This window comes from Oculina patagonica, chromosome 11 (genome assembly GCF_052425735.1).
Source record: "Oculina patagonica isolate OP01 chromosome 11, crgOcupat, whole genome shotgun sequence".
In the NCBI taxonomy this organism is placed as follows: Eukaryota; Metazoa; Cnidaria; class Anthozoa; order Scleractinia; family Oculinidae; genus Oculina; species Oculina patagonica.
This window is the reverse complement of record NC_135768.1, coordinates 360,854-386,398: the sequence shown is the minus strand read 5'-3', so window position 1 is coordinate 386,398 and position 25,545 is coordinate 360,854. Positions and strand designations below refer to the sequence as shown.

Here is a 25,545-nt window from a genome sequence, read left to right as displayed (position 1 = left end):
CAAACAACACGAAAATCAGAACAAAAATTACATGAAGTGAACGCATCTTAATTCGAAATGAAATAGCTTTCAAAAATGATAAAAAGATGAAAAACTGCTAAAAAATGAAAGTCAAAAAGAAAAGAATATTTTCGATAGCGCGTCGCAATGTTCATTTGAGACACTTAATTTCGCTTACATAACGTACTTTTAAAAATGGTTTTAAACAGTTTCTCTCGATTTCGTTCTTCTGTGTTGCTTGGGAACCAGGCGATGATATTGATTGCGTTTGGTTTGCGAGGCAAGGAGTGGTGATTCGAAGGAAATTTTCGAATTTTGCTCATAATTTAGCCTCCAGAAAACACCAGGAATGAGCAAGGAAGACGCAGAGGTAGATATGAACTTAATTTAGACAATCTACTGCTTTATAAAGTGCTAGTTGTTTGAAAATATGACTAACCTCTGGTTTATTTTGTAGGAGTTTCGCTCTCCAGCGGGAAGCACGAGTCACGTCGAGTTCAGAGATCGTGTTCGCAAAACCCTGTACTATGGTCAGTATTCCGATCGATCGTTACCATCTTTGGCCGTCACAGGTAAGGCAACGCCACGATTTGGAATATTTAGGTCTTTTACAAACGGTTTCTTTTCACATGTTATGCACCTATCAATGTAAATCCCGTGGGGGGGGGGAGTGCGGGCAAAGGCACGGGATTTGACAACAAGAACGATCCCCTCTGTCGGGCATTTGACTGCGAGTCGCGTCCCGGGGGTTGGGACATTTGACTTTGACCGGGAAGCGCCTGGATCCAATCTTCAGACGCGGTTACCAAGTTCTTCCTTCCTTGGCTTTGGAAATCACATGCTTCATTGCAAGGTACGATTCTGAGTTTTTCATCGGCATTTATCTGCCACTTTTAACGCCATTTAGTCATAAAATAGCGATTTTAAGAATATTTTACTTTCAAGTACATTTTCGGCCCCTTTTATTGTTTTCAATATGAATACGTACCGAAACGGTTGGATTAACAGAAAATAAAGGTATGTAGAAAGTACTTGTTAGTTTGTCTTAGAATTCTGCCCCTGGGTGGGTCTTCTTAGGTACATTTGAACAAAAATATTTTTCCCACCCTCGGGAACTTGACTGCAATTTTTACTTTTCTGTCAAATCCCCACCCCTGGCCCGCACTCCCCCCCCCCCGCGGGATTTACATTGATAGGTGCATTACTTTGTTCTTAATTATTCGAATTCGACTTCTTAATTTGGCGATGACGATTCTGTATGTAGCATAATAATATTCTTGCACTATTAAATAGTGAAAGGCAAGCGATGGCGTTTTACTTTGCTGCGTTCAAGACATATGCCTAAGAAAATTCCAGAATCCAAAATGTTTTGCTCAGTGATTTAGTTAGTAGCCTGATAATTCACAGTACATGAATGACAGATGTACATGTATTTATAGCAGTGTAGTGGTCATCTAATCTGTAATGCAACAATCAATGTGTATTAAGGTATTAGAACTGCTATAAGGTCAAAAATAAACCATACCTAAAATTTCGCTCTTTTCAAAGATATTAAGAGATGGGGGCTTCTTTTAGCTTAGAAATGGAGAAAAAAAAGGCGAAAGTTGGTTGCTACAAGCGCCATTTTGCGATGTTAATGATTAGCGCTCTGCCATCCGAGTCGATATGACCTCGCGTTGACAGCAATGTTACATGAATCGGCTTTACAACATGCGATTGTATCTACGCAGTTTGAGCGAAATTTTAGTAAAAGACGGCAAAATTCTTTCGTATTTCATCTTCAAATATAATTCAAAAGCATCAACTAAATCTATGCCTCTTGTTAAGCCTTCTAAAGCTCACAAAGAAGCTGTCTTGATATCCGACCCTTGCAGAGCCCAGAGAAGACGCAGCATGAGTTCCGTAACGCAATTGTGAAATCTGGTATTGCTATGTGTATCATATTTGTTTACGCCGCCATGTTTTCTCCAACAGTAATCGGAAAAATCCGTATTTTTTTCGTGCTTGTTCGTGTAGCAATCGTAACAATGCGGCCTTAAACACAATGAACAGCGGTCTACCTCTGATAATTCAATATGGCGTTGAAAAAAAACAGAGCGTCGAACGCACATTTCGCTGCTTACATTCGCTAATTTCGCCGCTGTAACAGATCGCCTCGAAAGGTACTTGCAATTTAAAGGTGTAAAATTGTCACATCTCGGAAAAATTTGCATTGTTTATTAGTGTAATGTTGAGGAAACTGTGTGTGAATACCCGGAGCGCCCCAGACATTTTTGACAAAATTGTGGCTGTTCAAAGTTGAGGCACACATAAAAATAACTAGAACGCTCTATCTCCAGAAGTAAATGCCACCATACTCCGGGTACTTCAAGGTAATTAAGCGTTTCTATCATAAATTGGCTCCAGTTGAAATTATCTCTGTATCTTTCAAAGGAAAGCCATAAATTGGCAGTCTTTAATTGTATGAGCCTGCGATTTAACCGCGAATTCACACCTAAGGTGTGAAAATTGACACCTCGTATATCATTTATACGATGGCCCAGAAGGCTCACAGTTCAGTTTAGATTTTTGACAGTTCAGTTTAGATTTTTGACAGTTCAGTTTAGATTTTTGACAGTTCAGTTTAGATTTTTGACAGTTCAGTTTAGATTTTTCACAGTTCAGTTTAGATTTTTTACACAGTTCAATTGTGATTTTTCACAGTTCAGTTTAGAGTTTCCACTCAGTTCAATTGTGATTTTTCACACAGTTCAGTTGTGATTTTTCTGACAGTTCAGTTTTTTCTTTTGAACACGAGAGAGCCTGGAACTTTTTCTACGGGCACAAAGACTGTCGGGACACCTCGCATACTCCCGCCATTTTGAAACTCGTGTTTGGATGTTTTGTTATTCAAATGGGTGCTATAATAAGACAAACTGTCCGAGAGGAGATCAGACGTCAGGCTCAGAACAGCAATGAAGGCGTTGAATCGACCGCTACAAGTGCAACTCCACCGTCCAATCCAAACCAACGTACCGTAAATCGTTTGTCAGGACTGCTCGATCGCATCCGCGGCCAATCGAAAGGAAAGAAACGAAAAGCCGATAAAGAACATCGGATCCAAGTTCGTTGGATTCATTACGACGAGAAGTCAAAGCTTTTTGTTCCAGTTCGTCAGAAGAACGGTGGGGGGAACCGCTATGTTACTTATAGTGGACTGGACCCTCCAACTGTACAAGAGGTGAAGCAAAAAGCCAGTGCTTTGTTCTTCCCAGATGGTAAAAGTTCTTTCGCTGGTCCCGTTGATGATATGCTTCTAGATATCTGCGACACGACCCAGACAACCATTATTGAATTTCCTGGTGATGGAACTATTGAAAGTTACTTAAAGGACAACGGCCTTTACCCATCAACAACCTACCTTTATCTAAGATCACAACATAAAGATGCAATATTTTCAGAATTTGCAGATGAACCTGGAGATTTTGAGCAGCCAAGCAGTGTGAACAGCTCACAGGTAGAATCAGGTGTCAGTAAGCGTGTTGTCTGCTCAGTATGTAGCTGTACATTTTTGGAAGGTGAAGAGTGTATTAGATGCGAACAAGACAGAGAATATGAATCTTCCAGGATCGCTGATGGAGGGGGAAGTGATGCCACAGAAAACTCAGTCCCCCTTACTGTGGATGAAATAAGGTCCAGGCGGGTAGCAGCTTTATCAAGTCCTAGTTCATCTGAAAGAGTGTTAGTAAATGAAGGATCAAATGGCAGTGTGACTGAAGGTGGCAATTCCTCAAGGCTTCTGACTGAAGAGAGTACCAACTATGGCCAAGGCTCCGCAGAAGAGAGACCCCCTTCTCCCTGTCTGACTGAAGAGAGTACCAACTATGGCCAAGGCTCTGCAGAGGAAAGACCCCCTTCTCCCCCCAACTCAGATTCAAGAGATCAGCTTCAAGAAAGAATTCTCACAATTCACCGCACCTGTGTAAGAACTGATTTAATTGAACATTTTAAGGACCCCAGTGTAATGAACTGTAATATTAACTTTCGTATTATTAATGAAAGGGGTGACTTAGAACCAGGGGTAGGTATTGGTGTAAACTGTGAGGTATATAGTTTATTTTGGAGCCAATTCTCAATTTCAATGACCATTGGGGAAAGGGAAAGGGTCCCCTTTGTAAGACATGACCACTTTGTAAAAGAATGGGAGGCTGTGGGAAGAATTTTGGTTAAGGGATATGAGACTGTTTCTTATTTTCCCACATTTTTGTCAAAGGCATTTGTATGCTACTGCCTCTTTGGCGACCAAGTTCCAGATAACCTTTTTATTGACCCCTTCACAAAATATTTATCCCCAGTGGAAGAGGAGTTGATTTTAGATGTCATGAGGAAGAATGAACTTCCTGATGAGGGAGATGAGTTCAGTGATTTCCTTGAAAGGTTTCAGTGTAGGAGGGTGGTAAATAATGGAAACCTTAACAAGGTTATTCTTGAAATAGCCAAGCAAGAGTTAGTTCAGAAACCACATCTCATGATTGCATCGTTACAACCTTTTCTAGAGCAGTTGAAGCATTACCCCCCATTCCAAGCTATTTCAAACATTGAGGCTTTGTATGATTCTCTCAAACCAACAACAAAAAAAGTGTTATCTTGTCTCATCTCGAATCCAGTAAATGAGGGAGAAAGGGATGCATTTAAATTTTTGCAAAGATTTATTAGAGGTCTGGACATGTCAAAGCTGCAAAAGTTCTTGCAATTCACAACAGGAATGGATATCCTAGTTGGCAAGAAAATAGAGGTAACATTTATTAAATGCGAGGGGTTAAGTGCAAGATCTATTGCCCACACATGTGGCCCCCTTCTAGAGATTCCTTCCACATATCCCAACTATGTCGAATTCAGGGAAGAGTTTACTAATGTTCTCAGTCGTGATACCTGGGAAATAGATATTGTGTAACAGGGTTTTTAGTGGATTATTACTAAGCAGAGGTTCCCTAACATAAGACCTTTTGTTTTTATATGTGACAATTTGACCTCGCTAAGCCATCGTGAACCTTTTGGATTGAGTTTCATTGACTTGCTGCGTCTTAGGTTGGTCAGTGTTTTCAACTTACTTTTACAAGATAGAAGTTGTGTTAATCTGTTGAGTTCTGTGTTTTGTTATGCATAACGACGTTGACATGTGAGGACCTCGAGTCCATAAGTGGAGTTAATAACTTAGAAGAACTATGTTGTTCAACTTTCGTTTAGTTTTAGTTCACAAGTTGGCCTATATTCAAGATGCTAGCAGTCCAGTCCAATCTAGCAGTTGAGAATACTAAAATGTGTTGCCTAAATGTTACCTTAGGCATACAAATGTTTATTTTTGTAAAAGTAGAAATGCAATAAAATCATGTCATTGTTAAATAAATGGGTTTGTGACCTGATTTCATCCCGTTACTAAGTAATTGGTGATTTGAAAGAGCGCCATGAAGCACTCCCCCTGTTGTGAAAGATATACATGTATAGAAAGAGCCCTGTTGGTCAGCGAATTCACTAAACAAACAAGATGGAGTATATATTTCTGTTCTATTTTGAAAATTGCTTGCCCATCAATGGAAGGGTGGGGATGTTACGGCAAGCATCACAAAAGGTCTGTACATTTTTCAGTGGTACCTGTTAGTAACAACAATGAGAATAAACTTGTATGCCAAGCAGCTTCTCGAAGGAAAAAATACTTATGTTAACTTTTCTACCTCTTTTAGCAATTTAATGTAGAGTTCAAGAGCAGCATTAACATCATGTGGCTCTTGAAGGTTAAGTTCATTCATGATAGTCAGAGCAAATTCTTTGAAATCCTCACTGTAATCGGGTGGGCTCATAGTAGAGTGATCAATGAACTCCTCTACTTCATCTTCATCAAAAGTCACTTTAAAGTCATCTGTACCGTACAAATGCGGTAGGAAAAACATGCAATCAGGTCTTCCCCTCGGACCACTACTGTTTCCAAATTTGCTCGATGATATAATGTGCTGATTCCACAATTCGGCCACTTGATAGAGCTCTTTCCTTAGCAAAGGCATGAAACAAAATCGGATGCAATCAATGTGAACTGGATCTGAGTCATTAAATAGACCGAAGTCACGTAAATCTTTAAAAAAGGTTATCCACCATCCAGGACCATCTTTCACTAGATGTGACCAGTACGCTTCAATCCTCTGATTGGCTGTGGATCTGCCAGTGAGGAAACAACCAAGTCCTGCATCCTCGTCACTATGGCTTGACCTCAGAAATGTATGAACTGCTGCCACCATGCTGTTTTCTGTTCCATCATCCGATCTTACTTTTCTTGGCAAGCCACCAACTTGTTTTAATGCATCAAGGTAAAATTTGGTAATCACCTCAGGATTGTTATTTGTGGTTCCTACCTCAAGCCAAATTAGCCTCCTTGAAAATCCATCAATGCCTCCATGTACACAGAATCCGTAGGGTTTAAGTTTATCGTAACCATCTATGTGCCAAACGTAATTTGGCCCTTTTGCTTGGTAAGTTCTTCGGCGAAGTCTCTTCCTTTTTCGGCTTTCAACTCCTTCTGGATCAATCTCTCTTAACATTGTCATGATTCTTGATCTCTTGACAAAATATCCCTTTCTTCTGAGTCTGGCCCAGAGTCTGCGATAGCCAACAAAGCAACCACTTCCGCCGATCTCTCTCTCTATTACCTGCTTTAACTCATCATTAGGTATATTGTCCGGTTTTCTCGATAAGCCTAAGGTTTGAAGTCTCCTTTTGAGAGTCGATAAACTGATTTCTATTCCGTGAAGTTTTAAAAACTCCACAATTTCTAAGTTGGTGTATCCCTGTTTAAAATAGCTGGCTATTAGTTCTAATTGATCATCCCCAGGAATACCGTTCAAATTCATGCATGGTGAGTAAAGTGGCAACGGCATTTTTGCCCTTCTTGAATGCAATGTATTAACCAAGATGGCCGACGTTACGAATCAAAATTCCCGCCTTTTCTGAACTTAATAGAAGCCCGGATGTCAACGATAAAAGGGACTGGGAAGGACTGATAATAATAAAACTGAATTGTGAAAAATCACAATTGAACTGTGTAAAAAATCACCACTGAACTGTGAAAAATCTACAACTGAACTGAAAAAAAAAACTAAACTGAACTGTTAAAAAACTAAACTGAACTGTGAAAAATCTAAACTGAACTGTGAAAAATCTAAACTGAACTGTGAAAAATCTAAACTGAACTGTGAAAAATCTAAACTGAACTGTGAAAAATCTAAACTGAACTGTGAAAAATCTAAACTGAACTGTGAAAAATCTAAACTGAACTGTGAGCCTTCTGGGCCATCGTACATTTACCTGGATGTCCAGGTCTTGTTTAATAAGCCTATGTAACTTTTATTTTGAAAAATTATTTAATGTTTAAGATATTAATTTTCAAATTGGACGTGTTTGTAGCAGTTCTACTACCTTAAAGTGCTCACCTTCAAACAGCCATCTCCAGGAGTTTGTAGATCCTGAATGGCAGCCACAACCATACCCTAGTGCCCCACATAAACCTGACCTCTCCCATCTTCAGGCTCGACATTGATAAGTGCATAATCATGGATTGCATCACTCTGTGTGTGAACTTATTTTATCAAAAATCAAAAAATTCTTTTCAGGGGGATAAAATTGATGTCATTTGTCCCAGCATTTCGCAACAAGCCACTGTTTACAGTCATGCCTTACTTGTTATTTTACAGACACCCAATTGTTGTGGGTAGCGTGTTTGGTTCACACTGAAAGCCGATTTATTTTCTCCTAAATTAATCTGCTTGGTACAGATGCACATTAAGTAAGGATATGTTCTGTAGCCCATTTGGTGTCTATAATACCACTAAATCTGTCAGATCAGATATGAGTAGAGGAGCACACACTAGGTGTGATGGGAAGAGAAGATACACTGTACAGTATAATGATTTATTCTTACCCATTATATTTTCATCTCTGTCTTTGTAGATGTGGCAGTGGATGTACTTAGCTCTGTTGTGCCTACAAAGAGAAAATGTCTTGACACAAACTATGCTATGGTTGTCTCAAGGTAATGACAAGAAGAGAATAATTCAACTTATGTTTATTCAGTTTACACTGTATGCGCACTCAATGCATTGTGTATTGTCAATTTTATGAGTACCGGTCCTTTTCTAATGAAATTCACAAAACAGAAAAGGGGCAGAGAAAGTACCAAAGGTCCTGTAGCTCCCTCAAGGATCATTTTGGTGTTAAAGTTGCAGGTGGTAATTGTATGTAATCTGCAGAAGTCAACAATAATAATATAAAATGCAGTTCATGTTGGATTTCATCTCAGACTTGTAAAGTTTGTGCATACAGTACATACTGGAAACTAAACATTTATATTACTACACATCATTAATACAAAATATCTTCGTTTATTGTGTTTTCCTCAGGAGAGCCAAGATATCCCCCTGTACATTAATGATGGGAATTCTTTATTCTGAACGTCTGCGTCAGAAGAACCCAGAGTACCTCAGAAGGGTGTCATCCTCAGACTTGTTTTTGATATCAATGGTAAGTAATAACGATTATCATTTTTATGCCTTGTCGACGATTGAATCAACTGACTTCTTGCTCAACTAAGAGATATTGTGTTCATGTTCTATCAAGTTCTCAGAACTAGCAAAACCTTGGGACTGAAATGATTAAGTTTAGGGGTTTGAAGAACCATTCTACTTGATTTGGTACATATATATTGTACAAGAATTTTGCTAGTTAGTAGCTAACTATTGTGTTTCTGTGCTCATAGATGGTGGCATCAAAGTACTTGTATGATGAAGGAGAAGATGAAGAAGTGTTTAATGATGACTGGGCAAAAGCAGGTAAGAAAATTTAAGAGTTTGTTTGTTTGGAAAAGCAATCATTGTACGTTGCTTCAGAAACTCTGCGCGGTCTCTGAAGTGCATATTATCAAAGTATCTACTGGTAATCAATGTTCTGTTTTGTTTTCAGGAAGCAAAACTGTGAATGATGTGAACAAATTAGAAATGGAATTCTTGGCATCCATTGTGAGTGTTATTAGAATACAAAATGCAGAAATGTAAGAAATAATAAACATGAAGATATGTCCCATTTTGTTATTTACATTGCTTGATAACCTCTTGTGCGAGTTTCGGAGAATTCAAAATTGCTTGTGTAAACTTTTCTGTGATATGTGTTTACCTGCAATTCACTTCTGGGCAACAAGTTATTAGAATAAAGAAGCTGATTACCAAGAAGAAATTGTCTTGATAAATAAATAAAAATTAACGTAACAGCTACTATAAAAAATGTGTGGAGATCATTTAGAGGATTTTTATGGTGACATTAAGACCTCAAGTCCAGAACCTGAGCAGCTTGCAACACACCAGTACATGTAAATATTTGTTTGCCTTCAACCTTATGGTCTTGCCAATTTGTTTACAGTTGTATTTCTTGTCATTCTTCAGGACTGGAGTCTTTTTATCAGCAACCAGGAGTTTTTAGATTTTGTCAACAAAGTGGAGTCAAGGTAAATTACAAGTTCAAAAAATCTGTCTAAATAGATACATTCCTGTAATTTAAAGTATTGTTAAACGCGTAACTTTTAATGTAATGATGTCTTCATTTTGCAGAGTGGCGACAACACATGGACTTTGCCGTGGTTGGTTCACTTATGGCGACCTCAGCACGTTACTTGATAACTCGGGCTTTCTTCGAACTTTAGGCATATTCAGGCTTGAAGTACTCAAGGTATGAGTGAGTTTTAACATTTTGTAGGTAATGAACAGGGATATCATGGTAAAGAAAGGGGAGGGAAGGTAGCCCAATGTTACAAATAGATTGCTTACAGAATTTCCACCAGAACCTGTAACTAAATGCGCTTATGCTTTTCAGGTGTTGTGCGCCTGTGCCCTGACTTACGTGTTAAGTTTGTCCTTGGCGCTGTCACTGACCTCAATCGCCAGTCACCATTGTCAGCACACCCATCAAAACTTCACCCCCGTGCAGACCCCGCCCTGTTTGACCACGGAAACGGCCTGCAGGTTTCATCGGCCAGCGGTAACACACCAACGAGGCAAGTATGAAGCTTCTGTGGCTGCCAAAAGAGATCGAGGGACTCGGAACGAATCTCGGCCGTCTTTGCAAACCAGAACAGCTCTTACAGAACAGGAGCAAGCCTTACAACCTGTGGATATTGAGGGGAGACTGGTACCGGAAAAGAATAATAGTGATTCTCCTCTAAGTTGCAAGTGGAGACCCTCACCATACAGATCAAAGATGGCTGTGCACAAATCTGGAAATACTATCAAACAGCTGAAGACTCGTGGAGATTCGTCTAGTCTTATAGCACTTTCCTCCCTCGTATTTTCTGAAATTCTTTCGAGAAGGCTTGTTTTTCATCACCCCTGTCCTTCAACGTCTGTTTTGAACAGTTTTACGACAGATCGTGTTCAAAAGGACTTTGTTTTCTCAAACTTTTCACATGGAATGAGAAACAATGACTGGTACAGAGGCCATACAAACGGCAGTTACATTTGTGTGGCATAACAGCAGATCAGTTTCGAACACAAACAAACATCCTAGGAAAAATATACTCCATTGGGGAGCTAGGTGACTTTTTGGGGATGATAACTGCTTCCAGCCGCTTTCAAGTATTTCTCTGCCATTGAAGTTTTCATTAATGTTTTAATACCAGCTTACATGTCAGAACCACAGTCTAAATTACCATGATCTAGCCCCTTTCAATGTCTTTTATGCTACTAATGTGGCCCAATTTTCTGTTATATTTTGTAACGAGAAGGTGCCACTTTGTCGCAGAATAGAAGAGGCCCTAGTTTGTGTTGTGCTGTAGGTTGTGTGCTTGGAGTGGCCCTAAGTTGTGGCCCACTGCGTAACAGAGAAGGGAGCTGTTGTGTATACTTCCGCGGGCCTCGAGGTGACCAAAACGTACACAAAATAATAGTTATTTGCATTGAAATTCGGAGTATTTGGGAAAATAGGGTATGTTCTGCACCTTTATAAATGCCGGTGAACAGGGGTTCTTCAGTTCTCACTCAAACTTGTTTCAGTTTTGTATTGTTGTATTTCGAAAGAAACTAATAAGGGAATGAATAAATACTGACAGTCAGCATCTCTCAAAAGGTGTATTTTACTGGAATAAAAATTATTTTTAAATACAGAGCGGAGTGGACATTGTATGAAGTCTGAGTTAATTTGAATAATACCGTAATATTGGTAATAAACCCCGGGCTTATTTTTCGAATGGGAGTTGGGGGCGTATTATCGACTAAAATTTTGTGTTCACAAATGTTTGGGTTTATATGGTTTGAAAACTGTTAGGTGCCTTACAAGAGACTATCGGATTGCAAAATTGAAAATTCTGTAAACATGATTACCACAAAACAAGTTCCTTATCGAAAGTTTGAGTATATGAAAACGACGTAAAATACAAAATAGGCCCTACAAAAGAGTGGTTATTATTGAAGAAAGTTATCTTTCTTTGAAAGCGAAATAACCCATGGGCTTATTTTCTGATGGTGGGGACTAATTTGCGGTAGCCTAGTCAGGTGGCGATGCGTATATTGACCCGTCGAAGTATAAAAGCTGGAAAGAGCTAAAAACCGATACCAGTCACCTTAAATAGTGACTTGCACATTGCGCGGCAAAAGACAAATAAGATCCACAAAAATGCTTGCTCGTGACATACTTACGGCACATCCTGGTATTGCTAATGCATTTTATCTCCGTTCAGCTGGAAAAAAGTTCTGTTGATTCCAGAAAGCGGGTCCTTAGGTAGTGTGAAGGGTGGGTTAGTGTGGTATAGTCTCTACCCCTCCACTCGTCTCTAGGCGGTAAGGACCGGTAAGGCGGGAACACACATATAAGGTGGCGCTTTTGGCACAAATCGAGACAACTCGCTCGGCTCTCCCGGGCTCGCCTCGCTCCTTGTCTTGATTAGTGTCCAAAAGCGCCACCGTATATGCATGTGTGTGCAAAAATCGCGAGCGGCACTCAAAATCTCTTCGGCTTGAGCGCTCACAAATCTCAAGCTGTCTTGCTGTGCCAGAATTAATTCTTATTGAACAAATGCTTTTTCTTGGTATAACGCTGTCATGACTGCTGCAAGTTATTCGCAAGAAGTTTTGCAAGCACTGATGAAGGAAATTCGTGAATTTCAAATGAATCCTCAAAGGAACGAAACGTTTTTATTGGCCCAATCCGATTTCAATGAATGGCTACGCGTGTGGAAAATGACCATACCAGAAGGAAGCCCAATCAGCAAAGACCTTTTTGTCTTTCAAAAGAAAACAAAAGTAATGTTTGTTGATTTGGTAAAGAATGAAATAAGAGATTTGAAAAGCGTAAAAGTAAGCTTTGGGTTGCAAATAAAGTTTACAAAAGAAAAATTTGAGACTGGTGTAACACAAGAGATGGAGCATTATTTTAAAGAAAAAGAACCGCACGTTTTTAACGAACATAATAAACAACAGATAAAACAAGAGTTCGATAGATTTATTGAAAGAGCAAAGGGTCAAATTGAGGCTTGGTCAGAGCGCGGCTCTGGCTGGGTTATTGAAAGAATAACCGAAGCGTACGTTAATGTTGCACGCTATCAGCCATTGCGCGGAGGAACTTATTTGCCTTTGCCGCCAAATTTGGCAAAAAAGAAAGCAATTATTAACGTGCAAAACAGGGATAACGAATGTTTGAAGTGGGCTTTGAGAGCTGCTTTATTTCCACCAAGTGATGGGAAAAATCCACAAAGAACAAGCAAATACCCTGTTAACGACGGAATTAACTATGAAGGAATTGTCTTTCCAACACCTGTAAAACAGCTTGACAAGCTTGAGGCGCAAAACAGAAACCTCGCAATAAATGTGTTCGGCTGGGAAGACAATCGTGTGATTGTGCACAGAATAAGCAAGAAAGAAAAAAACATTCCTCGTATTTGCCTTATGTTAATTGAGTCAGGATTAATTCAGCATTACTGTTTTGTAAAAAAAGTAAGCGCTTTACTCTTTGATCAGAGCAAACATCAACATGCAAAACACTTTTGCATGATGTGCTTGACCGGTTTCACAAGAGCAGACTTGCTCGAGAACCACGAAAAATATTGCAATGGCATGAACGGCAGGCCGACAAGGATCGATATGCCGGAAGAGGGAAAAAACAACCTTTCTTTCCAAAATCATCACAAACAGATGAAGGTACCATACGTGATATATGCAGACTTTGAGGCTTTGGTCAGAAAGATTTCAGGCTGCGAGCTTGGGCCAGAGAGCAAGCAAAAAAGCTACACCGAGAAGACAGAACAGCACGAGGCATGTGGTTTTGCTTACACAGTTGTAAGGAGTGACGGTAGGAATAAACGGCCAGTGGTTTACAGAGGCAAAAACGCTGTTGAAGTGTTTTTGAAGCAACTTTTAAATGAAGAAAATTTGATACGAAAGAGTTTGGCAACACCAAAGCCACTTGTTATGACGGCAAAAGATTGGGAAAAACACAAAAACGCAACTGAATGCCACATTTGCACCAAAAGTTTGATAAAAGATCTCTTCTTTGACTCATTACCTGTTTGGGACCATGACACAGGCCGTTATTGCGGCCAAAGCCACAAATGTTGTTATTACGCGGCACTCAAAAAAATAAATTTTGTTGGGCCAAAAAGAGAAAGAAAAGAAAAAGACAAAATAGACCAATGGATTGCAAACAATCAGGAAAAATGTTTGTTTTGCGCAGAACCTTTGATGAAGCAAAACTTTAAAGACTCCGTCAAAGATCATTGCCACATAACAGGCAAGTACCGCGGAGCCGCGCACAACGCATGCAACCTGAAAATGCGAATAAAACCAAAAACGGACCAAATACCAGTTGTATTTCACAACCTCAGGGGCTATGATGCACACCATTTAATGAAGGCGATGTCGAAGCTGTCGCAAGCTACACAGAAAGAGGTGAAATGTGTCGCCAACAACATGGAGAAATACATTACATTTTCAGTAGGAGGTCTGCGTTTTATTGACAGCTTGAACTTTCTACAAGGAAGCCTCGATTCACTTGTAAGCGCAACACCGAAGGAGACATTGAAAATAACAAAAGTCATATCAAAAATAAACAGTGAAAAAAATGCAGAATTTGTTAAAAAATCAGAAAATCAGAAAAAAGCAGAAATAGAAAAAAATGCAGAACTTCTTTACAAAAAGGGTATCTATCCTTACGAGTACATGGACTCATGGGATAGATTTATCGAGACAAGTTTGCCAGAAAAAGAAAAGTTTTACAGCAAACTTAACGACGATCATATAACAGACGAAGAATACGATCACGCAAAGAGGGTATGGGAAGCTTTTGGATGCAAAACGCTGGGCGACTACCACGATTTGTACGTTCAAACCGACGTAACTCTTTTGGCTGATGTTTTTGAGAACTTTAGAAACATATGCCAAGAAAAGTATGGCCTCGATCCAGCTCACTATTTTACATTGCCTGGCCTTTCTTGGGACGCACTCTTGAAAAAGACAGGCGTGCAGCTTGAGCTCCTTACAGACTCAGAAATGCATCTCTTTGTCGAAAGGGGAATAAGAGGAGGTATTTCCATGGTAAGCAAGAGATATGCCGAGGCAAACAATCATTATGTTGAAGGCTACGATCCAAGCAAGCCAAAAAAATACATAATGTACCTTGATGCGAACAACCTTTATGGGTGGGCAATGAGCAAGCCACTGCCAAAAAGTGGTTTTAAATGGAAAAGAGTTATGCCGACTGAAAAAGAAATAATGAGAAAAAAGGAGTTTGCAAAAACCGGCTGGATATTGGAGGTAGATCTTGAATACCCTGCTGAACTGCATGAAGAGCATAATAGATACCCATTAGCACCAGAGAAAAAGAAAATAAATAAGGACTTGTTTTCTCCTTACCAAAATAAATTAATAAAAGACCTTGATCTGGATCCGCCCGACAGTGAAAAGCTCGTGTTGACTCTTGAGGACAAAAGTAACTATGTTGTGCATTACCGAAACTTGCAGTTTTATCTTAAGCAGGGCATGAAACTAAAAAAAGTTCACAAAGTAATTGAGTTCGAACAAGAATGCTGGATGGAGCCGTACATCCGGATGAACACAGAATTCAGGAAAAAAGCGAAAAACGACTTTGAAAAGAACTTTTACAAGCTAATGAACAACTCAGTTTTCGGAAAAACAATGGAAAACCTGCGTAACCGTGTTGACATAAAACTAGTGCGAAGCAATGAAACAAACAAAATAAGAAAAATGGTTGCCAGCCCATTGTACTCAAGGCATGTAATGTTTTCAAACGACCTGGTCGGGATTGACATGCGCAAAAGCAAACTGTTTCTTAATAAGCCTGTCTATACAGGGATGACTATCCTTGACAACAGCAAGACACTGATGTACGACTTCTTTTACAACCATCTGAAAAAGTTGTACGGCCCGCGTTGCGAGCTCTTGTATACAGATACAGACAGCCTTTTGCTGGAAATAGAAACAGAAGACGTTTACGAAGACATGTGTTGGAACAAAGAAAAATACGACACAAGCGACTATCCCAAAGAACATTTCCTTCACAGCGAAGAAAACAAAAAGGTTTTGGGCAAAATGAAAGATGAATGCAATGGAACGCCAATAGCAGAGTGTGTTTGTTTGAGATCCAAAATGTACTCGATAATGACTGATGTAGAAAGTGAAAAGGTTTTGAACAAAATAAACGACAAATTTCCCGAAATATACATATCAGAGTGTGATTGTACGGGACAAAAAATATACTCGATAATGACTGATGTAAAAAGTGAAAAAAAGTTTTTGGATAAAATAAACGACAAATTTACCGAAACCTTAATATCAGATTGCTTTTGTAAGGGACAGAAAAAGCCATCAATAAAGGTGGACGAAAAAAAAATAAAAAAAGCGAAAGGGGTAAAAAAAAATGTTGTCAAGAAGCAAATAATGCATGAACAGTATAAGGAAACGCTTTTTGGCACTAAGCAGTTATGGCATGGAATGAACATACTTAGAAGCGAGGGTCATGAGATTTACGGAATGCATATCAACAAGGTCTCGCTGTCGCCTTTTGACTCAAAGCGATGGATAGCGGATGATGGGATACATACAAATGCTTACGGGTATAAGTTTTGCGAAACAGAACGTTTATAGCTTTTCTGGTGGTAACTGTGTATTTGGAGGAATAACAAGCAATTCTTCACGCACGAAGCCGCGCTTGGGGCCATCGTGCAAGTAGTAAAGAACTGGCTGATTAGGTTTAGTAACAGACCTTTCAATGCTGTAGACTTTTAATGACCAAATCGGATCTGTAGCCCTTTTTACGCCGCCTTCCAGCTCGCCAGGCTGGTAGAGATAGCGCACATTAACGAGAGAGGGGATTTTTTTTTCTTTCTTGCCAACAGGCCTTGTATATTTTGAGGATGGTTTGGACGAAACAGCTTTTTCTTTGATTGCAGCAGCAGGTTTTTTTCCAGTAAGACTGGTAACTTCGTTGTTCAGAGCGGCAACAACTTCTGGGAGCCTTTTTACCCACGCTGTCGACCGCTGGCCAGATGGCAGGTTCATCTCGACACCGTACTGATAACCAAACAGGCGCTCTGCTAGTGTTTGATTAAAACGTTCAACAATAGCTTGATCTCTGTGAATGTTAACACGCCCGCGCCTAACATAAGTTTTGTGATTTTCCATTTCTTTGGTAACAGCACCCATAAATTCGCGCCCGGGGTCAACTTGCAGCATCTGTGGCCATTTTAGTGCACTTCGCCTGTAAATTGTCTGAAAACCTTTTGCAACCTCAGTTGAATCTTTGGAGGTCAAAGGCTCGGCCTCTTTGTAACGGCTGGCAACGTCAACAACAGTCAGAGCGTATTTGAAAACTTTTCGCCCTCTCGGCAGTTTGTCGTGTGGCAGAAAAAGAAGGTCCGCCTGGTGGACCGCGTTAGGAGTAGAAACATCGAATTTTGGGCGAGGAACGTATCGGGGTGCCGGAAGGTAGATCTGCCAAAGGGCCTGCTTAACTAGCCACTTTTTTGCGGCATCTTCGGATACCTTGGCCGCCTCGGCTAATTTTTTTATCGCGGCAATTCCTTTCCAGTAGCCCTGGGGGCTATAGTAGACTTTCGAGATCTTTGCATCCATGCGTATACAAGAAAAAAAGAAAAGTTTAAAGAAACCGAAAGGCAGCGTACCCAAGTGCAAGCGCGCCAGCACCAACGAACATCAGTTCACCTTGTTTCTGCTGCTCGCTTGGCTGATAAAAATCAGAAAACTTTGGCTCTTTTGGAGGAATCATTTGCTTGTCAGGATGTGCCTGGTTGTAGAGTTTGAAAGCGTAGTCAGTGTTAGTGAAGTTCTGTTTGGCCTGCTCTTTTATTTCCGCGTTAGTTTGTATCCAGTCGAGGAGCTTGGTGCGGTCGCGAGAGTATTTCGCGTAAGCGGCCTGGTAAGCCTCGAGAGCTTTGTCGTGTCTTTCTTTTTCTTTTAAAGCGGCGTCATCTCCGCCACCCAAAGCTCGAGCAAGGTAGTTGCCGCCAATGAAAGCAGCAGCGTTCAAGATAGCACCGCCAGCCATAATCGCGATGCTTGCCATTGTGTGTCTTTGTTCTTATATTATGCGAATTTTTTTTTTTTTTTTAATTGGTGGGGAGGATTTTCTGGTCCTCGAGATATTGTTTTAGTGCAAGACTGCCTGTCATAACAGCTGTGAACTTTACATAGTTCATAAAACTGCTGCTTGGGTCGGATGTAAAGTTTTCTTTCACAACTTTTTTGGCAAACCAGCCGGTTCCGGCGGCGAGACCTGTAATGGTGGCGGCATCCATGAGCGTTTTCACGAGTTTGTTGTCGAACATGACAGTTCAGTATAAAATAATAAAAAATATTTAATTGAATTTTTTTTTTATTCTTGTCTGGAGGCAAGCGTGGCCGAGTGGTTTAGGGCGCTGGTGTTGTAATCCGGAGGTCACCGGTTCGAGGCCTGCCTTTGCCACTAGCTGGATTTGTTTCTCGGTTGTCCCGAGTTCAAATCCTCGACCACGCTTTGTATATAGCCAACTGGTCTGCCTCCTGCCAGTTGGGATTTTTAACCTTGTTATGTTCATTTATAAATTATTTGTTTCCTCTGTTTCAGTGGCATGCCTGTAAACTAGCTATCTCGTTGAGATATGAAGCTAAGTGCATGACCACTATAAACACATATTTTTGTTTTTTTTTTTGTTTTTTTTTTCACCAGATTCAACTTCTTCACAAGATGCAACTTCTTTACAGGATTCAACTTCTTTTGTTCTTTCTATAACTTCTTTTAAAAATGTATCCTTATCCCGACCCAACCAAATAGCGGTTTTAACGCAAGTTTTGGTAAATTCAAACCAAAGTAATGAAATACCACTCATAGCTGCACCTTTAACAAGGCTATCAAGAATAAAACCAAGGGACATTGTCGGTATTATAAATGAAAAATAAATATTCAAAAGAAATTTTTTAATCCATCTTACGGATTCCTCTTTTCGGTTGCGGGATTCTCGATGCCGCAGGTGCCTTTGGCACTCTTTCTATTTCTGAGTTTTCAACACTTTGCGAAAATGTGCCTTCGTTTTTCTCTGTTGTAACTTAAGAGTCAGCAGGAGCATTTCTTATTTTATTGAAAAAGGCTCTGATGTCTTCGCGTTTGACATAAGTTGTAATAATTGTAACGCTCAAACCAAGCAAAGAGATCCATTGGGTTGTGCTTAAACCGCGGGAAGAAGCCTCGGGTGTCTCTTCGGGAGCAGTTACCTTTTGCTTCGCAGCGGCAGATTTCTTTTCTTTGTCTTTTGCAATGATTGCCTGGGCATCAATCGCGGCTTTTTTTTGTGCTTCACGAGCCTGTCTTGTTTTTTCAGCTGCAAGCTTGCCAGCAGCCACTCGCTTTGGATTTTTGGCAGGCTTTGTTGCTGGAGTTGTTGAAGTAACTTGTTTCTGTTCTTCTTGAGCGATCGGAGTTTGTTCGAGCTCGGCCATTATATAATGAGAAAAATAATATTTAATAGAAAAAATTACTTACCAATATTTTCTGCTAAGCAATTGGTAAGAATTCCTCTGTAATTACTTAGCATTTTCTAAGCATTGCACAGAAAAATCTTCAGTATTTTGTTTTTCCTCACCTTTGGTTTTGCGAAAAAAAGTGTGCGTCGCTTCGTTTAAATCAATGTGCTTTGTTGTGATGAGAGCAGCATTTGCAACGGCAAGAAAGCGGCCACATTTCAAAGCCAGACCGCCTGCCAAAGTGGACAGCTCTTTACTGATAATGTAGTCGTTTTTGAGTTCCTTCTGATAATCATTGACGTCCTTGATATTTACGGCCATACCAACGAATTTAGTTACAAGAAAAATAAAGCTGTCAATCAAGCTGTCGGTTGTTTTAGCCCCAACGTATGCCTGATATCTCTTTAAGTACTTTTCAACTTCTTTATCTGTCAAGCGCTTCACCTGCTCGTATGTCAGCTGCACACCGATTGCTTCTTTGGCTTTTCCTGTTGAAACAAGGATAGCAAGCTGTTCACGCATTGCAGGAAGGTCGGGTCTTTGAATGAGCCCAAAGGGCTCAAGCCCGAAGGGCTTGGATGCCATAGCGCTTTCTGTACTTTCTGGTTCAGCTCCTAGCAGTTCCATTACGGAAGCAAATTCTTGTTCACTTGCAGCCGCGCTTGGCGCTGGGACCCTTTGGGTCCCGTGGTTCACGCTCTCGGAATGGGAAGTTGCGAACGGGTCAGCCATTTATTACTCTAAAAAATATGTTCAATAAAAATTTTTGTGCCGTAAGGGTGGCGATGAGAAATGACAAGATGTGAAAACTTATTTTTTTTTAGCTTTAAAATGATTTCTTTGTAATCCTCATAGGCAAGTTCGCCAGCGTAATCCTCAAAGATTGCCTTCGTGGTCTTGGCAGAGGGGGTGTAAAAGAAAACGATTGCCGCTACATTTTCGCGGAATGAGGCTGTTATGCTTGTCATTTTTTGAGTCAGCACCCATATGCTTAAACCTGCGTGGCGAGCAGAGAAAGCAAGATTGACCAACTCCCCTGTTCTTCCCTTTACATCTTTCGAAGCAGCGCAGTCGTCGAGGATGATAAGCGTGTTCGTACCCTCAAAAAGAAATCTTGAAAACCTTAACCAAGATTCAACCTCGTGCTGCTCGCAAATAAAAACAAAAAATCGAAGATCTTCCTCAGCAAAGCGATAATAGGTCTTGTTGTGCGCAAAAGTCGGGCATATGAGCACGATGTAGTCAAACTTGCCTCGGAAAGGGCCACAAAGCTGATTGACCACGTACCTTGTTTTTCCTGAGTTCGTTGGTCCAACAATCAGAGCGTTGAAGGGTATGTTGCCTGGGTCCATGCTTCGCTTTGCGAAAGCTATATCAATACTCAACACTTACTAATTCTTTATTTACAATAGAAAATTGTGCATCAGCGATAGCGAAAATGTAGCATTTGACATTCCCTGATCCTGAGGCGGTTCTCTGTATCTCTAAATTTACACCATCCTTTGTGTTATCCAAACGGGGCCCACTGCCGTGCATGTTGTTGTCGCTCATGGAGCGAAGGTCAATGAAAAGCCCAATCTTTTTTTCTGCATAAAACTTTTTGGCGTTATTAAAGATTTTTTGGTCTGCGTGTTTGCCAAAGAACCTGAGAACTTCCTCCCACATGTCTCTTCCTTCAACGCCCTGACTGTACACCTTATTTGGAACGCCGTTAATGCAGATTTTTACACTTGTTATGTCAGGGTTAAAGAAAGATTCCGGGTCTCTTGCGCCTGCGGCATGGGGTTCAGCAAAAAGAAGTAGAAGTCCCTTCAAGGAGCGCTTTGGGACGTTAATGCTTTCGTTTATGATCGTGTCAGAAGCTTTTTTTACTGAGATAGTTTTGTAATTATGCAAATGCTCGTAAAAGAAAGTTTTGCCGTTAAGGTAAGTGCTTTCTACTTCTCTTGCAAGTTCTCTGTGATAAATAGCCTCGTATTCGAGTTGGATGTCAGTTAGCTCATACCCAAGTTTTGATGGATCTGATCCTCTTACAACCACATTTGGATTGTTCAGTTTTATCTCGAAGACAAGCTCGTCTGCGAGTGCGCGCGGATAGAAAACGCCATGGTCTCTCAAAATCTCATGATCCAGCGGGATACGATACTTGCTTCCATACACTTCTGCCAGCTTCTTTTCCGCATCAACTCCTGAGGTTTTTTTGTCACCAGCGTTTGAACGGATTTTGCATAAATCCTCGGACTGGATACCTTCAAGAAACATGTTGCTGCGCTTTTCTTCTGGCAGAAAAAGGTCCTCGAAAAGTTTGTAGACGTCGTAAGCGTTCGTATCCTGCAGCGTTTCTCCAGCAAAATTGACAACCATCCTTGAGACAAGCGCCCGGGTGACGTTGTTTACGAGAAAGTTGTTGGCATGGCCGCTCACCTTCAAGTTGAACACAAGAGCCAGGGAGCCTGGCACGAGAACGACGCCTTCTTCAAGCTTTGGCACAGCAACTCTCAGAATTTCTTCTGGAGACGCTTTATTCGGGTTAAATGTAACGCGATGTCGCACTCTGTCTGCCTTGATCGCGTTTGGTGTTTTCTCTTCGAACGTTGGTCTGTGTCTTTCGCTCACGACAACCATTGTATATTTAAATTAAAAAATGTATTTATTTAATATAACATGGCAGCAAGCGGTGGCTTTGGTGACACAGATCCTCTTTTGGAACATACAGACGACCGTAACGACCGTAATGACAACGATGACGGCGATACAACAGGCCCATTCCAACCTGGAGGGTCATCAACGCCCGGACCAAGCGAACACATACCAATGAGAACTACCACGATGAATAGGCCGCCTGAGCGCGGCTCACACACTGCAGAAACATCTTTTATCGAGGGCCGTGGTAATCTGACAAGGGAATTTCAGTTACAAGAGGCTCAGAAAACGATCAAATACTATTTCCCAGAATATGATGAAAGCCTTGATTTGACTATAAACAATCGTGGCAAAATCGTTGCGAAAGGGCCCAAAGGTGGAGACATTGATATTTTTAAAGCAGACGGAAAATCACTTCTTTCTTCTTTCATAAATAGATTTAAAACAAAACTTGGCTTGCCAAGAGACGACTTCTTAGACAAACAAAAAAAAGAAAAGGGAAAAAGGAGAAAATATATTTCCGATCAACAAAAAATTTCAAAAGATACCTCTAAAGACAGTTCAGAAAGAGCTTTGGCGGAGCGAAACATAAAAAATGCAAAAGAAGAAATAGGGAAAATTGATAATCGAATAAATGTTGTTGAAAAACAGATACTTGGACAAGAAACAAGAATTCCAGAAGCACCCACTTTACAAGAATTCCAACAACATGAAGCAGAAAGGCTTGAAAGGGAAGATGAAATACGACAAGAGAGACATAAACAAGAAGATATTGCAAACGACGAAAACAGGCCACAAGCGGAAAGACAACAAGCTCGTGAAAGAGTTGATGACTTGAATCAAGAAATTAATGAAATAGAAAATGAAAGAGAAGAAGAGATCGAAAGATTGTCTTTAACAGACAAATTAAGAGAAAAGGTAAAAGAGATTTTCAAAAAATATGGCTTCACAGTCACAGCTGTTTTGCTTGCAGTCGGGACCACTATTGGTGTTATTGTTCACTATCTTTCAAACGGTTTAAAAGATGTAGCAAATGGTGTTGGTAACGGTCTTCAGACACTTGGCAAAAAAATTGCAGGTATTCTTCCTGGCCTCCTTGGCGCGATTGTCAGTTTTGTGTTTCGAACGGCCGGCCAGGTGATTAGCTTTCTCGGCAAGAATGCTTGGCTTTTGATTGTTGGTGTTGCTATCTTTCTTATCGAGCGAGTTACAAAACGAAGCGGCTGACTGCAAACGCAAAAATAACAGCACCAGCAATAAAGTAGGCCCTGTTTCTTTCGTGCGCTGTATTTTCAGTGTCTGGCTTCTGCGTTTCGTCTGTTTTTGACACAGTACCCGCTGAAGGCGTATGTGGCGCCGGCTCTTTTTTTGCAGCTTTGTGAATAGGGTTTGACGGATGACTTGTTGGTCTATTAACTTTTGATGGCCCCCCGCTCATACTTGTTGCGCCCACTTTTTTCGTCGATTTATTAACATCATCATTCACTCCTACTTTCATTCCTCCTACCGCCTGCTTAAGCTGGTTGTTGTAACCAACAACGCTTTCTGTATTTATTACCATCCTGGCTGGCATAAGCCAGGCACCTGGACAGACGGCGAGGTTAAGCCGAACCTTGGCCTCATCAATTGCAAGTTGGTACCTTTGGACCGACTTTGCCAGATCAGGTTGCCTTATAGCGTCTTCAACCAACACGAGAAACTCACTTTGCGCCTCTTTTGCGCGGCCGCCTGAACCAAGTATGCTACTTCGAACGTTGACCTGCGAACCCAAAATACAGTAAACAAAAGCCTCTATCGACTGGTTTACTCTCGACAAACCTGCCTGAGTCAGCCCTTCCGCGGCGTTAGGACAAAACCAGTCTGTCTGTGCATATGCAGCGTCGTCTGGCTCGATGTATTGAATCAAGTTACCTTTGCTCGCAGTTCCGCCTTCATCCGAAAATTTATCGTAATCGGGGTATTTTGCTCCAGAATTTTTCGGACCAATATTTGAGATCCAGATATAAACGTCACCAAGTCCGTGGTTTGCGCCTCTTGTGAAACGAAAATCGCTTGACGGGTCGACACCAAACTCAGCGCATATTCTTTTGTACGAAGCCACGTCGTACTTGTTGTCGAACTGGCTAAACGTTGGGTCGCCAGGCAAGGCGCTTACGCTCTGAATTCCACCCATCTGAAACAATATTCGCCTTATTGTAAAATAAACGTGAAAAAGGTAAAAATTACGCACAACAGGCGGCAAACTGAGAGCTGAGTGTTCTTCATCAAAACTTTCACGACTAATCCCGCTGCCTGTTGTCGCGCACCAGACAGCAAAGTTTATTTGTTGCGGCCAATAGCTCATGTCAGGGCCGGAAAGCCACCTTTTTGACTCTTTTCCTGATGTATGCTTCAGTTTTGTTTTTTGAAAAATCTCTCTTAATTTCGTTGTGAAATATTGATCTGGTGTGACGAAGATGTTAATTTTGCTGTTAAATATTTTTTTCAAACTCGGTGCGGCTTCGTGAAATCCAACCGCGGGAATTGGCAAAGATGAGCCTTTTGCGCCACTTGGTGTCAGCTGTTGTGGAAAACCGCCTGAAATTTGATTCACCCCCAGTGCTTTTTTCATATCATGGCTCCAATATTTGCTGTTCGAGCCAAAAACATTTATCAAATTGCCTTGCTCTTCCTTGTAATAAATATCTGCCGTTGCTGTGTGGTTGTACGCGAACTCAACCTGTGCAACAAATTTTGTTCGGTCAGCGTTTGGATATTTTGCAAGAAAAGGTTTCCACGCATTGTCTTTTGCCGCTTCAGAAATTTTAGTTGCTTCTGGGGCTTTCATCCACTTCATAAAATCTCTTGTTTTCGCATCCATGGTCCTCTTTTATATTAAACATTTTTTATTTTTATTTAATATAAAAATGGTTGTGCTGACTGTCACCACAACAGAAAATCCGAACACTGTTTATTTTGACCAGCCTATTCCAAAACCAAGCTATATCCGGCTTTTAAGTTGTTCTCTTTACAACAGCTGGAATAGTTTGGAAAAGGATGGAATAGTTTTTTATAAACAAGTGAACAAGGAAGAGAAGGCGCGTTATATACGGCAAGGAAACTACTCACTCGTTGACATTGAGAGTATTTTTGAAAAAGGATTTCCAGAGAAAAACATGTTTTCTGTAACAAAAGGCATTACAGGTCGTTCATTGATAATAAGAGCAAAAGAGCCCAATTTAAAAACTATTGGACTAAATGAAAGTCTTATTAAGTTCTTTAATTTGCCTGGGTTTGAGAATCACGCAAGTATTGAAAAAGAATATTTTGAAACATTTGAGATAAATAATGTTTCAAATCCTAAAAATTACTTTATCGACTGTGACCTTATCGACAAGCAACAAAGCTTGCTAAATGGTAAGCCATCAAGCCTTTTATCGTGTTTTGACATACGTGGAAAACCGTATGAAAAAGTTTATTACCAAAATACACATCTTAACGTCTTGCGCGACGTTTCTGCTGAAGAAAATGTATCATCTCTGACTCTTTCGATTAGAGATGAGAATGGAAATCCATTCAATTTTAACGGCTCAAATCTTACATATGAGCTGGAATTGAATTAAATTAAATACAAAAATAACTTTTATGTATACGACCATGTCATCTGCTAATGTGCTCCCGAGTGCTCCTGCTTATGGTGTTCACGAAGAAGACAGCGTAAAACACGCGGAAACTCAAACTTTATATCCCGCTTTACCGCAACAGAATGACTTCCGTTTGCAAAAAGCGAATGAAGTTTTGAAATATTTAAGCGAAGAAGTTGACCACTATCGGCTGGTTGCAAAAAAATACAAGCGAACAAAGACAATTATCAACTACGCTTGCTTCATTG

General features: G+C 40.5%; 3 protein-coding genes across 3 annotated transcripts; 1 reads left to right on the top strand and 2 right to left on the bottom strand.

The window, feature by feature from the left end:
• The first annotated feature begins 221 nt into the window (after positions 1-221).
• Positions 222-10,608, top strand: LOC144629814 (protein CNPPD1-like). The gene is made up of 9 exons (XM_078488025.1): positions 222-370; positions 458-572; positions 7,975-8,056; positions 8,424-8,544; positions 8,780-8,852; positions 8,983-9,038; positions 9,459-9,520; positions 9,624-9,741; positions 9,886-10,608. Exons 1-9 carry the CDS (start codon positions 350-352, stop codon positions 10,537-10,539), a joined length of 1,302 nt encoding a protein of 433 aa, XP_078344151.1. The 5' UTR covers positions 222-349; the 3' UTR covers positions 10,540-10,608.
• LOC144630088 (uncharacterized) lies at positions 5,597-7,319 on the bottom strand. The gene has a single exon (XM_078488366.1). The coding sequence runs from the start codon at positions 6,903-6,905 to the stop codon at positions 5,694-5,696; it is 1,212 nt and encodes a 403-aa protein (XP_078344492.1). The 5' UTR covers positions 6,906-7,319; the 3' UTR covers positions 5,597-5,693.
• Positions 10,609-22,881: 12,273 nt separating the features above from the next.
• On the bottom strand, positions 22,882-24,534 carry LOC144630745 (uncharacterized). The gene has a single exon (XM_078489115.1). It carries the CDS (start codon positions 24,532-24,534, stop codon positions 22,882-22,884), a length of 1,653 nt encoding a protein of 550 aa, XP_078345241.1.
• Between the last annotated feature and the right edge of the window lie 1,011 nt (positions 24,535-25,545).

Bases quoted from the DNA above. Each gene is read 5' to 3' on its own strand.
- LOC144629814 (XM_078488025.1), top strand. From the start codon at position 350: ATGAGCAAGGAAGACGCAGAG. The intron at 573-7,974 runs GTAAGGCAACGC...CTGTCTTTGTAG, and splicing joins ACCATCTTTGGCCGTCACAG to ATGTGGCAGTGGATGTACTT. The intron at 8,545-8,779 runs GTAAGTAATAAC...CTGTGCTCATAG, and splicing joins ACTTGTTTTTGATATCAATG to ATGGTGGCATCAAAGTACTT.
- LOC144630088 (XM_078488366.1), bottom strand. From the start codon at position 6,905: ATGCCGTTGCCACTTTACTCACCATGCATGAATTTGAACGGTATTCCT.
- LOC144630745 (XM_078489115.1), bottom strand. From the start codon at position 24,534: ATGGATGCGAAAACAAGAGATTTTATGAAGTGGATGAAAGCCCCAGAA.